Source organism: Moschus berezovskii, chromosome 2 (assembly GCF_049115385.1).
Source record: "Moschus berezovskii isolate FMDL1 chromosome 2, NW_MosBer_1.0, whole genome shotgun sequence".
NCBI lineage: Eukaryota > Metazoa > Chordata > Mammalia > Artiodactyla > Moschidae > Moschus > Moschus berezovskii.
The window spans coordinates 47,032,447-47,047,941 of NC_142461.1; the positions used below are offsets into that span (position 1 = coordinate 47,032,447).

At 37.0% G+C, this 15,495-nt stretch overlaps 1 protein-coding gene and 1 non-coding gene across 9 annotated transcripts in view; one reads left to right on the forward strand and one right to left on the reverse strand.

The window, feature by feature from the left end:
- HYCC2 (hyccin PI4KA lipid kinase complex subunit 2) overlaps nucleotides 1–15,495 on the forward strand; it is a 71,239-nt gene that overhangs the window by 26,471 nt on the left and 29,273 nt on the right. For all 8 annotated transcript variants that reach the window (XM_055398513.2, XM_055398508.2, XM_055398505.2 and 5 more), the window contains 3 exons: nucleotides 5,072–5,251; nucleotides 8,643–8,723; nucleotides 10,126–10,241. In XM_055398513.2, the coding sequence (XP_055254488.1) occupies nucleotides 5,072–5,251; nucleotides 8,643–8,723; nucleotides 10,126–10,241 (377 nt within the window). The remainder of the gene's footprint in view (nucleotides 1–5,071; nucleotides 5,252–8,642; nucleotides 8,724–10,125; nucleotides 10,242–15,495) is intronic.
- On the reverse strand, nucleotides 8,202–8,303 carry LOC129538710 (U6 spliceosomal RNA). Its single transcript, XR_008682264.2, has one exon. It is a non-coding gene; the product is annotated as a U6 spliceosomal RNA (small nuclear RNA).

The window sequence follows — 15,495 nt, forward strand, 5'->3', positions numbered from 1 at the left end:
CCTGCATCTCCTATATTGGCAAGAGGATTCTTTACCATCTGAGCCACCAGGGAAGCCCTATCTACCTATATTTCTGTCTATTTATTTACTTATTTATATGCTGTGCCACATGGCACGTGGGATCTTAGTTCCCCAACCACGGATTAAACCCAGGCCCTTGGCAGTGAAAGCACAGAGTCCTAACCATGGGGACTGCCAGGGAAGTACCTTTCTCTTTTTCAAACTCTGTGGGGAGGTCATTTCTGATATACTGAGAAACCGAGAACATGATGGCAGGATACATGTGCTTGGAATTAAAGATTTTAACAGTACATTGGCAAGTTTTTAATAGTCTTATTTTGCAGTGGTATCTGATGAAAATTTACTGGATTGCCAGTCACTCCCCCGCCCTCCTTTTAAACAAAAAAAGTACTGATTTTGGTTGATCTGTATTTCTTTGCAGTGCTTATTAAAATACAGTCTTTACATGCTAATGTACTTGCTACTGAGGACAGGAAATAAGGTCTTTATAGCATAGAGAAATCATAATAGTACCACAGCCAGTGAAATTTAGAGAAGGCAATTTTAGAGTAAAGTAGATTTAAAACATGGATGTATATTTTTAATACATAAATTTATGAAGGCAACAATGTTTAATTCCTCTAAAGAGCTAAATGTTGTTGTCAGTACTTTAAAAAGTTACCAGCAGTTGGCCATTTTCAAAAGTTCATTTCTTCATTATTGGCACTGCCTAGACTACACTACTTGAAATTAAGCAATCCTCACCTCTTCCTCCACCTCCTTTCTGGTATAAGACGAGTCATATAGTGAAAACATCATCTGTGTCAAAAGATCTGAATTCTGGTGTCTTTCTCCACCACTAATTTCTGTGACCTTGGGCAAATTGTCTGACTGGTCTCGACTTCAGTGTAAGGGGAGAGTTGGCATGTTTTTTAAGATTTTAAATCCTATGATAGTGATTTCATTTAAAACATTTGGTGGTTAGTAGACTAGAAAGTATGTAATTTTTTTTAGCTTTAGAATTCTTAAGAGTTAAGCATAAGTCATCTAAATAATATTAACTGTACAATCAATATGGGATTTGTTGACTTTAATTTACTATTGTGAAAGTTATGACTTTATTCTGAAGTGTTAGATTATTAGAAACATATATATCTATATTCAAGCAGTTTTACAAGGGTGTATATATATATTATCATTTAGAATAGAAGTGTATAAATTATTGAATTATTCCTTTTTTTAAAGCTACTGTTACATTATTATATGTAAAATAGGTAACTAATATGGACTTACTGTATAACACAGTGAACCCTACTCAGTAATTCTGTAATGACCAATATGAGAAAAGAATCTAAAAAAGAGTGGATATTTTGTTAAAATGTCTAATTTGAAGAATGTCTCTCATGACAACCATTAACAGTGAATACTCCTCCTTTAGTATGTTAAATGATACCTTTGACCTAGTCCAGTAATTTTTTCCCCCTATTACACCCAAGCTCATCCTTTAGTCAGTTTCTCAGTCATGTCAGTCAGTCATGTCTGACTCTTTGTGACCGCATGGACTATAGCCCACCTGGATCCTCTGTCTTACAAAACTCCAGAATACTGGAGTGGGTAGCCATTCCCTTCTCCAGGGGATCTTCTCAATCCAGGGATTGAACCCAGGTCTCCCACACTGCAGGCAGATTCTTTACCTGCTGAGCCACTAAGGAAACCAAAGCTCATCCCTTAGGTCTGTCAAACTTTAACAAATTTATTCAAATACAATTCTATAAGCACTACCGAGGGCCAAGATGGTATGTTTCATCCTTCTTAAAAAAAAACCACGAAGCTATTTCCTCAATCTCACAGTTTGAATGATGTCAGGCCCTCTCTAAATTTTAAATGGCTGATAAATACAAGAAAAGGATTCAGCAAAATAAAAAGAGTGGTATATGTATATATGTAACTGATTCTCTGTGCTATATGGCTGAAACTAATGCAACCTTGTAAATCAGCTATACTCCAATAAAAATTTTTCAAAAAACAAAAAGCTGGTGTTAAATTTTAATTTAAGCAGTATTTTATAGTTTCCTCTCAGTGTTTTATCTGCATTTTACGATCATAGGCAGTTTTGTGTAGTCTGGCAGTTTTGTGAAGTTATTCTGGCAACACCATTTTAAATTAGCAGTACAAGTTTAGAAGGAAGAAAGAGGTTTATTTGAACTGCTCATTTTCTTCTTAAGATTATAAAGTTCTTTATGTCATATTTCGTGATATTATATGAAAAATTATCAAGTTAAACATTGGAAAGGCTATTTCTGTATACTTCCTCCTTTTCAAAGTCTTTGCAATAATACAATTAGCAAGATTTAAGTCTTAAAATATAAAAGTAATTATTTTACTTATATGTCTTTAAATGAAAAGGTCAGTTTTCATTCCAATCCCAAAGAAAGGCAATGCCAAAGAATGCTCAAACTACCACACAGTTGCTCTCATCTCACACGCTAGTAAAGTAATACTCAAAATTCTCCAAGCCAGGCTTCAGTAATACATGAACCGTGACTTCCAGATGTTCAAGCTGGTTTTAGAAAAGGCAGAGGAACCAGAAATCAAATTGCCAACATCCGCTGGATCATGGAAAAGGCAAGACAGTTCCAAAAAAACATCTATTTCCGCTTTATTGACTATGCCAAAGCCTTTGACTGTGTGGATCACAATAAACTGTGGAACATTCTGAGAGAGATGGGAATAAAAGACCATCTGACCTGTCTCTTGAGAAACCTGTATGCAGGTCAGGAAGCAACAATTAGAACATGGAACAACAAACTGTTTCCAAATAGGGAAAGGAGTACGTCAAGGCTGTATATTGTCACCCTGCTTATTTAACTTATATGCAGAGTACATCATGAGGAACGCTGGGCTGGAGGAAGCACAAGCTGAAATCAAGATTGCCAGGAGAAATATCAATAGCCTCTGATATGCAGATGATACCACCCTTATGGCAGAAAGTGAAGAAGAACTAAAGAGCCTCTTGATGAAAGTGAAAGAGGAGAGTGAAAAGGTTGGCTTAAAGCTCAACATTCAGAAAACTAAGATCATGGCATCTGGTCCCATCACTTCTTGGCAAACAGATGTGGAATCAGTGGAAAGTGTCAGACTTTATTTTTTTGGGCTCCAAAATCACTGCAGATGGTGATTGCAGCTATAAAATTAAAAGATGCTTACTCCTTGGAAGGAAAGTTATGACCGACCTAGACAGCATATTAAAAAGCAGAGACATTACTTTGCCAATACAGGTCTGTCTAGTCAAGGCTATGGTTTTTCCAGTAGTCATGTATGGATGTGAGAGTTGGACTATAAAGAAAGCTGAACGCTGAAGAATTGATGCTTTTGAACTGTGGTGTTGGAGAAGACTCTTGAGAGTCCCTTGGACTACAAGGAGATCCAATCAGTCCATCCTAAAGGAGATCAATCCTGGGTGTTCATTGGAAGGACTGATGTTGAAGCTGAAACTCCAGTACTTTGGCCACCTCATGTGAAGAACTGACTCATTTGAAAAGACCCTGATGATGGGAGAGATTGAGGGCAGGAGGAGAAGGGGACGACAGAGGATGAGATGGTTGGATGGCATCACCGATTCAATGGACATGAGTTTGGGTGGACTCTGGGAGTTGGTGATGGACAGGGAGGCCTGGCATGCTGTGGTTCATGGGATCTCAAAGAGTCAGACACGACTGAGCAACTGAACTGAACTGATTTAAAATATTCACTAGCATTTTAGATGTCCAAATAGTATGTATTGCAAAGTGCCTTTATCTACTAAGTGGTACATAATTTGTTTAAATCATAATCTAACGTTGAGATTCATGATTGCAGGGAGAAATATCAATAACCTCAGATATGCAGATGACATCACCCTTATGGCAGAAAGCGAAGGAGAACTAAAGAGCCTCTTGATGAAACTGAAAGAGGAGAGTGAAAAAGCTGATTTAAAATTCATCATTCAAAAACTAAAATTATGGCATCCGGTCTCATCACTTCATGGCAAATAGATGGGGGATCAGTGGAAACAATGACAGACTTATTTTCTTGAGCTCCAAAATCACTGCAGATGGTGACTGCAGCCATGAAATTAAAAGATGCTTGCTTCTTGGAAGAAAAGCTGTGACCAACCTAGACAGCATATTAAAAAACAGAGACATTACTTTGCCAACAAAAGTCTGTCTAGTCAAAGATAATTTTTCCCATAGTCATGTATGGGTGTGAGAGTTGGACCATAAAGAAAGCTGAGCGCTGAAGAATTGATGCTTTTGAGCTATGGTGTTGAAAAAGACTCTTGAGAATCCTTTGGACAGCAAGGAGATCAAACCAGTAAATCCTAAAAGAAATCAGTCCTGAATATTCTTTGGAAGGTCTGATGCTGAAGCTGAGGTTCCAATACTTTGGTCACCTGATGCGAAGAACTGACTCATTTGAAAAGACCCTGATGCTGGGAAAGATTGAAGGCAGGAGGAGAAGGGGACGATAGAGGATGAGATGGTTGGATGGCATCACCAACTCGATGGACATGAATTGGAACAAGCTCTGGGAGTTGGTGATGGACAGGGAAGCCTCGTATGCTGCAGTCCATGGGATCACAAAGAGTTGAACACCACTGAGCAACTGAACTGAACTGAAAGTTGAAATTTAAAGTTTATTTCCAACAATATCATTTGACATTCTTTTCTTCCATTAGAAACTTTTAAAAATGGAAGATTGTAAGGGTTGGTAAGAACAGAAAAAGAAACTCACTAACTGTAAACTAGTATATTAGTTAAAGGACTGATTATCTAAGAAGTTAAATAGTGCAGTGTGTTGAAAGAGATGTTGATATTATATGGGCATAAAGGACTTCTTATAGTTACAGAATTGGTCAGTTCAATGTGTAGTCTCTGTATAAATAGAGATTGAGGTTTTGGTTGCACTGATTTCGAATAAGCAAAAATTAATATTGAGAATTTATTTTTAAAATACAAGTATATGTGCCTTAAAAAAATATAGTTACAGCCAAAAGAATGGAAATAGCTAATGCATTTTATTTTCTTTTTAGCTCTTGGAGCCTGTCTGCCACCAGCTGTTTGAGCTCTATCGCAGCTCTGAAGTTCGACTTAAGAGGTTCACACTGCAGTTCTTGCCAGAATTGATGTGGGTTTATTTACGACTTACAGTTAGCCGAGACAGACAGAGTAATGGTTGCATTGAAGCACTTCTGTTAGGAATTTACAATTTGGTAAGTGGAAAATAATAGTTTGGAAAATGTCAAATTTTTTTTTAAGTCCTAAAATAATACTTACAGAATAGTTAGAGGAAAAGAAATTTATATGTCTATTGAATAACTTATTTGAATTAATTAAATTGAGTACATAGGTGTTCAGTGTATGCTAGTAATGTGTTTTATAAAGTAGGTGAAATTATTACAATTGATGAAATTGTTAATTTATGGCTTATTTTTCTGATTTTCAAATTGACTAATATTTGTAAATGCCTTGCATTTAAAACTTTTAAATTTATTTTTAATAATCATTTGATAAAACATTATGTATCTGATACTGTATTGTTCATGAAATTGTTTTCTTGTAAGGAATTCTTAAGTACCTTAAACATTCTGGGTTGTGTTTTCTCATGGTGTCCCGTTTAGAACATTGGTGTTGAAATTCCTGACCCTTGAATTCTTGTATTCTGTGTATTCCCTGTAAACAAAGACTCTGCATAATGAAACTATGTTTGTAGATGAGAGGTACCTCAACTAAAGTACCTCACAAAACATTTGAGTCTACAAAAAATAATCTTCTGCACCAGTGCCCATTTCTCTTAAGCATTATCTCTTTTAAAATCATTAAAGAACATTTCCATCACTGAAATCTGAGGAAGAAACCTGTCCTTTGAAGTCATTTGTATTTTGTTTAAAAATAGGCCCTGCCACTTACTGGCTGTTTTAAATTTAAGCAAGTTACTTAATACCTTGATTTCAGTTGCCTCATCTGTAAAACAGAAATAAAACATTGATAGTAGTGTTAAAAGCAATTAGAAGAACCCAGTGTGTTGCCTGAGGTGTTTATTGAATGTTTACCATTATTATTGTAATTAGTAGTAGTAATAGAAGTGGTATCATAATTAAAGGTGAGTCGTTTTATTTTATTCTTTTTTTTAGGTGAGTTGTTTTAATGAAAAGTTGGTATAGGTATAAAATTACTTTGCTACCTTGTCTGATTTTTTTCTTTGAAAATAGGAAATTTTGTTTCATCTGTCATCATGTCTCTAGTGCTTAGCACAGGTGCTTAGTAAATGTTTATTGATGTAAGTTATCATTTGTATTGTTTGATATAATAAACTTCAGTGGTGGAACAAATGAAGCAAAAAGTTTTGGGATGCCTGACAAGTTCTTGACGGTACTTGTTGGTGCTATGGTTTAATTATCTTTTGCTATCTTAAAAATAGTGTGCTATTTTAAAAACACTCAATTATGTATCATAAATGTAACCTCAGGTTTCTATCTTCTTTTAATTCCCTTAATATCTTTGTTCTCTCATCTCTGTGGTTCTCAATTTTTCTTACCACCCTGGATTTCTTTCGTGTATACATTTCTCTTTTTTCTTCTTTTCTCACCCAAGCATTTCTCCCTTGCTTCAGTAGCCTAACACCTTTCCACAGATATACATGGATAAAAATCAAAAGTATTTGACTTAATTTGAAATTTAGGGATAAAAATTAAAATTTTATCCCCTAACTTAAATCAGGCCCATTCATCTTAGCATAGACTTTCCCTGAGACACAGTGGCTCAGATGTGGTAACTAGTTTGACTACAGAGTGGTTAAATGATTTCTCTAGGGATTTTTAAACCACTTTCCTGCCAAAATTAGAGGTATGGCCATTGTTCATGCAACCGATACTCTCCTATGACATGTTAAACTCAGAAACTGGTTCTCAAGGAAAGTTCTTTTGGGTTTGTGTTTTAGTGATGATAGTTATTTTTTATTGTTGTTTCTTCCATGCTGTACAACCACTCATCTCTCTGACCACCTTCCATCTAGGTCTACTAAGGGTAGTCTCTCTCTGGATTTTATGCCAGTCATGTATACTAATATGGTTTTAAAAGAAACAGATTAAAATAAAACAATAGACAAAAGGATTGGTGCAGGAGGGGCATCTCACCCCTCTAATTGCTGGTGTCTGTAGGCAGGTTTTTACCGATATCTGTAGAAAACTGGAGGTGCCAGAAACTGTAGAAATGAATGCCAACACTTTTTCAGTGAAAGATAAAATGCTTTTTAAAAATCACAGGGATGTTTCTGTAGTTGAGTAAAAACTATTAAGTATGAACTTACGATTAATCACTTGGACTAATACCATATAATTATGTTAATATGTAGCTTATTTCAGGTCATTAATTTATTACTGAATAATTGTAAGATTTTCTTTTAATAAGTGTAGATCTCTTGGCTAAGACCTTTAATTTTAATCTTTTATATGGGAATTCTGTTTTTAGTTTTCTGAGGAACCTCTATACTATTTTCCGTAGTGGCTTTACTAACTTACATTCCCACCAACAGTATAGGAGGGTTCCATTCTCTCCATACCCTCTCCAGCATTTGTTATTTGTAGACTTTTTAGTGATAGCCATTCTGACTGGTGTGAGGTTGTACCTCATTGTAGTTTTGATTTGTGTTTCTCTAAAATTAATGATGTTGAGGCTTCCCTGATAGCTCAGTTGGTAAATAATCCACCTGCAATGCAGGAAACCCTGGTTTGATTCCTGGGTTGTGAAGATCTGCTGGAGAAGGAATAGGATACCCACTCCAGTATTCTTGGGCTTCCCTTGCGGCTCAACTGGTAAAGAATCTGCCTGCAATGCGGGAGACCTGGGTTCAATCCCTGGGTTGGGAATATCTCCTGGAGGAGGGAAAGGCTACCCACTCCAGTATTCTGGCCTGAAGAATTCCATGGACTGTATAGTCCATGGAGTTACAAAGAGTCAGATACAGCTGAGTGACTTGCACTTTCACTTGCGCTTTCAGCATCTTTTCATGTGCCTACTGGCTATCTGTATGTTTTCTCTGGAGACATGTCTATTAAGGTCTTCCCTTTTTTCAATTGGGCTGTTTGGTTTTTTGTTCTTGAGTTGTATGAGCTTTTGTATATTTTATCTGTAACATCATTTGCAAATATTTTCTCCTATTCCAAAAACGTGGAACACTTCACAAATTTGCATGTCATCCTAGGGCCAGGGCTATGCTAATCGTCTCTGTTATCGTTCCATTAATCTTTTAAACTCAGCTAGGTTCTACTAAAAGATGTGATTACTTGCAATATCCCTGGCTGTCCTGCAAATTTATCATGAGGATTTATATGTGTGCCTATTTCATGTCTTTATTGTCATGGTATTTTTGATTAATTGTAACATAATATCTCTCAGTGTCTCCCAAAGGACGTCAACTACCAAAGTGTACAAATTTGCTAATTGGTTAAAGATACACAAGGGTAATAATATTTTTATTACCATTTCTAAAAGTCTTCCTCAATTGCCAATTATATATTTGTTAAATTAAGAAAGCAATTATTATTTCTTTTAATAGAGTTGTGTGACTGTTTCATTATCTCTGATTTTTTTTTTTTACCATAGGAAATTGCTGATAAAGATGGAAACAATAAAGTTCTGTCTTTTACCATCCCTTCCTTATCCAAGCCATCAATATACCATGAGGTAAGTAAGATTGGAGAGGTAAAATTTTTTTAAATTATCAATATATTGAGCAAAAGTCAGTTTCTTGCTAGAGATAAATTATTCCTAATACATCTTTACGGATTTGTTTCTTTAAATGTAGATGTTTGTTATTAGTGATATAAAGCTGAGCTGTTGTCAAGAGAGATAGAAATTAATTATTGAAAAATTTTTCTCCAGTTCTGGTTTATTTCTTTTTTATTCTTCTACCAATATCATCGCTGGTCTTTTTTATTATATGAATTTTTAGAAATATTCCTTTAAATTTTTAAAGTCATCCATATTAACTAGAAATGATCTATGTTAGATTGATTTATTTTTTATTATTTTTTAGGGAAATAACTATTTAGAAGAATATTAACACAGTAATTATTTTATTTCCATTTAAAGTAGTCTGATTGATGCATTCTAGATATTCAGTAACCTTACATTTCTGATTTTTCCAGTATTTATTTGATTGAAGATTGTGAGAATACTGATAATTATGTAGGTAGATGGCTCCTGTTGACCTGAACTCCTGCCTGCTCTCTTTAAGGATATATGTTATGAATCAAGCTTCTTGTCTGGTGGGCCTTTAGTGCATAAAGTTGTGAAGAAAGAATTTAAAATTAACTAATTTACTAGTAGTCTAAAAATTAGAATCAGTTTTCTTAACAGCAAGCGGTATCCAGTTAATCATAGCTCAATGCAGCTTTTATTTTTTAATTAATTCCCCTGGGACTTTGTTTTTCATTGAAAATAGAATGCCTTTTACTTAACCAAGGCTGATTTTAGCATAGAACATTTCTAAATATTAGATTTTAACTGTGTTCTGTGTATCAGGTTATAAAATTAAATGGAGGGTAGTGAGAGATTTACAAATTGATGGTTCTAACTTTAGAAACATGAAATCAATTATGGCACTATTAAAGAGACTTTTGATCATAGTATTTATTTTTGTTTATATTATGCAATTATAACTCCCTACACCTTGCTTTCTTAATGTAAGATTAATGAGAGTACCAGCCTCCCTGAAGTTAGACAAACCTCCGGGTTTGAATGTATAGTCCCCAAGAGTGCTCTGAGTTCTGGAAACAAGCAAATTATAGTTGTTGCATTTGTAGTCTTTATTCTTTTAAGCAACTTTTCTTATTCTGTGTCCTAAATATGGATTCATTCTGTAATATTTCAAAAACCAAAGCAGTGTATTTTTAGTTTTATATATTGTATATATGTTTTAAAAGAAGCAATAGAACATATATAATAGAAAAATTGAAGAGATTTTGAAAGAGAAGAAGAAATGGTCTGAAATTGCCTTTTGTTGAAGCAGAATTAAATGTCCTCACGTTACAGATCTTTCTTTTATTTTAAAGACACAATCTCATACTTTGCCTTGTTTTTATAGCCCTCCGCGATTGGATCCATGGCCTTGACAGAAGGGGCATTGTGTCAGCATGATCTCATCAGGGTTGTTTACAGTGATCTTCATCCTCAGAGGGAAACATTCACTGCACAAAACCGGTAATAATCAAAACTGTAGATGTTAAAATTGTTAATTTACAGGGCTTCCCTGGTGGCTCAGAGGTTAAAGCTCTGCCTCCAATGCGGGAGACCCGGGTTCAATCCCTGGGTCGGGAAGATCCCCTGGAGAAGGAAACGGTAACCCACTCCAGTATTCTTGCCTGGAGAATCCCATAGACGGGGAAGCCTGGTAGGCTACAGTCCACGGCGTCGCAAAGAGTCGGACATGACTGAACGACAGAACGGAACGGAACACTTAATAGTTAGCTGTAATTACTTTGGTTCACGTTTGGTATGAGAAGAGACATGTTGTTTTCCAGAACTGTGTACCTTTTGCAGTCCCACCAGCAGTGTATGATAGTTCTAGTTTCTCAACATCTTTAGCTACTCTCTTTTTTTTCCATCTTTTTGATTATATCTTAGTGGGTGTGGAAAATGGTATCTCATTGTGCTGTTTTTGCTATATGTTTTACTTTTTTGTACAATCAGCTGTATCAAAAATACATACTTTTTTTTCCCCAAAGTTAAACATGCATTAGTTCTAGAGTTTATTAAGAAAAACTGCAGTCTCTGGCTCCCCCTCCCTTCCACTTCTCTTTCCTAGATATAACAACTTCTAACCAGTGGTTCTCAACCAGGGCACTTCTGCCCCTTCAGTGAACATTTGTCAGCATCTGGAGACTTGTTTGATTGTCACAACTGAGTGGGAGGGAAGACTGCTACAAGCATCTCAAGTGTAGAAGTCAGGGATTCTGTTCAGCATCCTGCCACGCCTGGGCCAGCCCCCCACAACAATCACTTATCTAGGCCAAAATGTTGATAGTGCTGAGGTTGAAAAATCTTGCTGCTAATATTTACTATCTTCATAGTAATTTACTGCTTTAAAAATTTTCACTTTGGGGCATTATCTAATAACTTATCTCTATGAAAGATAAAATTTTAGGTTGTTATCTCTCTCGTCCTTTATTCTCAGTATAGTTATCTTGTAATTCTGGAGAATTCACTATTTAAATTTCTCATTATTATGAATGATTTTTTTTTGTTTTTTGGCCGTGCTATACAGCATGCAGAATCTTAGTTCCCCAACCAGGGATTGAACCCATGCTGTCTGCATTGGGACTGTGGAGTCTTTAACCACTGGACCAGGGAAACCCCTTGAATGAACATTGCTTATCAGAACTATTTAGAGCTGAGCTTTGTGACTGGTTACTTTTCCTCTCCTGCGTATCTTTTTGTTTTCCTTGAAGTTCATCTTTGACCTTTTGTTTTCTTTGTTTACTATGTGCTTTGTAATTTAGCCCTGTAAATTTTCTATCAATTTTCTATGTAGCTTTCCAAAACTTTGTTTATACCAGTTATTTTCTCAATTTTATCTTCCTGAAAAAGGAGCTCCCAGAGCCTTTTTTGACTTACTGCAGTCTGGACTGTGTTGCCCTCTTTGCCTGGTGTATACTTGTTATCTTGGTATTTCCCCTCACTATTACCCTGGGAATTCCCTTTCTTTTTCCTGTGTGGATGGATCCCCTCTCTCCTGCATCCTATATCCTCATTCTTTGTTCCTCAGTTCAGTTCAGTTCAGTCGCTCAGTCGTGTCCGACTCTCCGCGACCCCATGAATCACAGCACGCCAGGCCTCCCTGTCCATCACCAACTCCCGGAGTTCACTCAGACTCAAGTCCACAGAGTCGGTGATGCCATCCAGCCATCTCATCCTCGGTCTTCCCCTTCTCCTCCCGCCGCCAACCCTTCCCAGCATCAGAGTCTTTTCCAGTGAGTCAACTCGTCACATGAGGTGGCCAAAGTATTGCAGTCTCAGCTTTAGCATCAGTCCTTCCAATGAACACCCAGGATCGATCTCCCCTAGAATGGACTGGTTGGATCTCCTTGCGGTACAAGGGACTCGCAAGAGTCTTCTCCAACACCACAGTTCAAAAGTATCAATTCTTCCGCGATCAACTTTCTTCACAGTCCAACTCTCACATTCATACATGACCACGGGAAAAACCATAGCCTTGACTAGACGGACCTTGGTTGGCAAAGTAATGTCTCTGCTTTTTAATATATTATCAAGGTTGGTCATAACTTTCCTTCCAAGGAGTAAGCGTCTTTTAATTTCATGGCTGCAATCAGCATCTGCAGTGATTTTGGAGCCCAAAAAAATAAGTCTGACACTGTTTCCACTGTTTTTCCATCTATTTCCCATGAAGTGATGGGACCAGATGCCATGATCTTTGTTTTCTGAATGTTGAGCTTCAAGCCAACCTTTTCACTCCCCTCTTTCACTTTCATCAAGAGGCTTTTGAGTTCCTCTTCACTTTCTGCCATAAGGGTGGTGTCATCAGCATATCTGAGATTATTGATGTTTCTCCCAGCCATCTTGATTCCAGCTTGTGTTTCTTCCAGCCCAGCGTTCCTCATGATGTACTCTGCATATAAGTTAAATAAGCAAGGTGACAATATACAGCCTTGACGCACTCCTTTTCCTATTTGGAACCAGTCTGTTGTTCCATGTACAGTTCTGACTGTTTCTTCCTGACCTGCATACAGGTTTCTCAAGAGGCAGGTCAGGTGGTCTGGGATTCCCATCTCTTTCAGAGTTCTCCACAGTTTACTGTGATCCACACAGTCAAAGGCTTTGGCATAGTCAATGAAGCAGAAATAGATGCTCTTCTGGAACTCTCTTGCTTTCTTCATGATCCAGCGGATGTTGGCAATTTGATCTCTGGTGCCTCTGCCTTTTCTAAAACCTGCTTGAACATCTGGGAGTTCACGGTTCACATATTGCTGAAGCCTGGCTTGGAGAATTTTGAGCATGACTTTACTAGCATATGAGATGAGTGCAATTGTGCGGTAGTTTGAGCATTCTTTGGCATTGCCTTTCTTTGGGATTGGAATGAAGACAGACCTTTTCCAGTCCTGTGGCCACTGCTGAGTTTTCCAAATTTGCTGGCATATTGAGTGCAGCACTTTCACAGCATCATCTTTCAAGATTTGAAATAGCTCAACTGGAATTCCATCACCTCCACTAGCTTTGTTTGTAGTGATGGTTTCTAAGGCCCACTTGACTTCACATTCCAAGATGTCTGGCTGGAATGGGTGAATTTAACTCAGATGACCATTATAACTACTACTGTGGGCAGGAATCCCTTAGAAGAAATGGAGTAGCCATCATGGTCAACAAAAGAGTCCGAAATGCAGTACTTGGATGCAATCTTAAAAGCGACAGAATGATTTCTGTTCGTTTCCAAGGCAAACCATTCAATATTACAGTAATCCAGGCCTATGCCCCAACCAGTAACGCTGAAGAAGCTGAAGTTGAACGGTTCTATGAAGACCTACAAGACCTTTTAGAACTAACACCCAACAAAGATGTCCTTTTCATTATAGGGGACTGGAATGCAAAAGTAGGAAGTCAAGAAACACCTGGAGTAACAGGCAAATTTGGCCTTGGAGCACGGAATGAAGCAGGGTAAAGGCTAATAGAGTTTTGTCAAGAGAACGCACTGGTCATAGCAAACACCCTCTTCCAACAACACAAGAGAAGACTCTACACATGGACATCACCAGATGGTCAACACCGAAATCGGATTGATTATATTCTTTGCAGCCAAAGATGGAGACGCTGTATACAGTTAGCAAAAACAAGACCAGGAGCTGACTGTGGCTCAGATCATGAACTCCTTATTGCCAAATTCAGACTGAAATTGAAGAAAGTAGGGAAAACCACTAGACCATTCAGATATGACCTAAATCAAATCCCTTATGATTATACAGTGGAAGTGAGGAATAGATTTAAGGGACTAGATCTGATAGAGTGCCTGATGAACTCTGGACGGAGGTTTGTGACATTGTACAGGAGACAGGGACCAAGACCATCCCCATGGAAAAGAAATGCAAAAAAGCAAAATGGCTGTCTGAGGAGGCCTTACAAATAGCTGTGAAAAGAAGAGAGGTGAAAGGCAAAGGAGAAAAGGAAAGATATAAGCATCTGAATGCAAAGTTCCAAAGAATAGCAAGGAGAGATAAGAAAGCCTTCCTCAGTGATCAGTGCAAAGAAATAGAGGAAAACAACAGAATAGGAAAAACAAGAGATCTTTTCAAGAAAATAAGAGATTCCAAGGGAACAATTTCGTGCAAAGATGGGCTCCATAAAGGACAGAAATGGTATGGACCTAAGAGAGGCAGAAGATATTAAGAAGAGGTGGCAAGAATACACAGAAGAACTGTACAAAAAAAAAAAAAAGATCTTTGTTCCTAGTATTCTGAAATTCCACGTGATATTTCTTGGTGTGGGTTTATTTCCTGTTTGTGCAGAGCAGTACATGGGCCTTTTTAATTTGGAAACTCATGTCCTTCAGACTGGGAACTTTGCTTAATTATTTTTTGTTAATTAGTTTAGCCTCTCCATCTGATCTAGTCTTTTATTATTTGTCCTTTATTTATTTGGTCTTTTATTGTCTTTCTTGTGGAGCTTTTATTAGTTGGAGCTCCTGTTGTGGTCCTCTTTCCTCTTCCATTTTTCCTTTGGCTTCACTTTCTGTGGTATTTCCTCAACTTCATCCACCAGTTCTGTTCCTGAGTTTTTAATTTCTGTCATCATATTTTGTATATCTGGAAGAGAATTTGACCACCCTAAGAGGAAAGACTTAAAGGTATGGACAAAATACATCATATTTTCTATATTGTGAATGGTCTTCTAAAATAGTTCCTATTTGGATTTTTTTGTTTTTTTTTTTACTTTTGAAACAGCATCTCTTGTTTTAGAATATTAATGATAATTTGCTTTATTTAAAGTTATTTTTTCTCTTTTATGTTTATTGTGTCCTCCAAATTGTGTTCTCCCACCCCCATTTTATTTTGACCTCATTTTCCTATTAATAAAGTTCATCAGATGTCTGATAATCCATTTTTCCCTACTTATGTTTAAGAACAGGGAATTTAAAAAAAAATGAGAAGCTATGACCATGTTGGTAGGGACTGATTGAGTATGAACTTCACAAATTTTCACTGGGCCATTCATTAGGGGAACTTCCCAAGTCCATATCTCTAAGTCTTTCCTCTTAGGGTAGTGAAATTCTCTAAAAAAAACTCTTCTAGTTTTTTAACCAGAAGGCTGCTAGCATTCTGATGGCCAAGTGGGGAAGGAAAACTTGAGCTGTCAGTATCCAGTAAGACCTATTTTACTTAAGTTTTCTATTTTCAGTATCTTCCCATCCTCCCCACTCCAACCCAAACCACGCTTTTTGGTTCCCTGG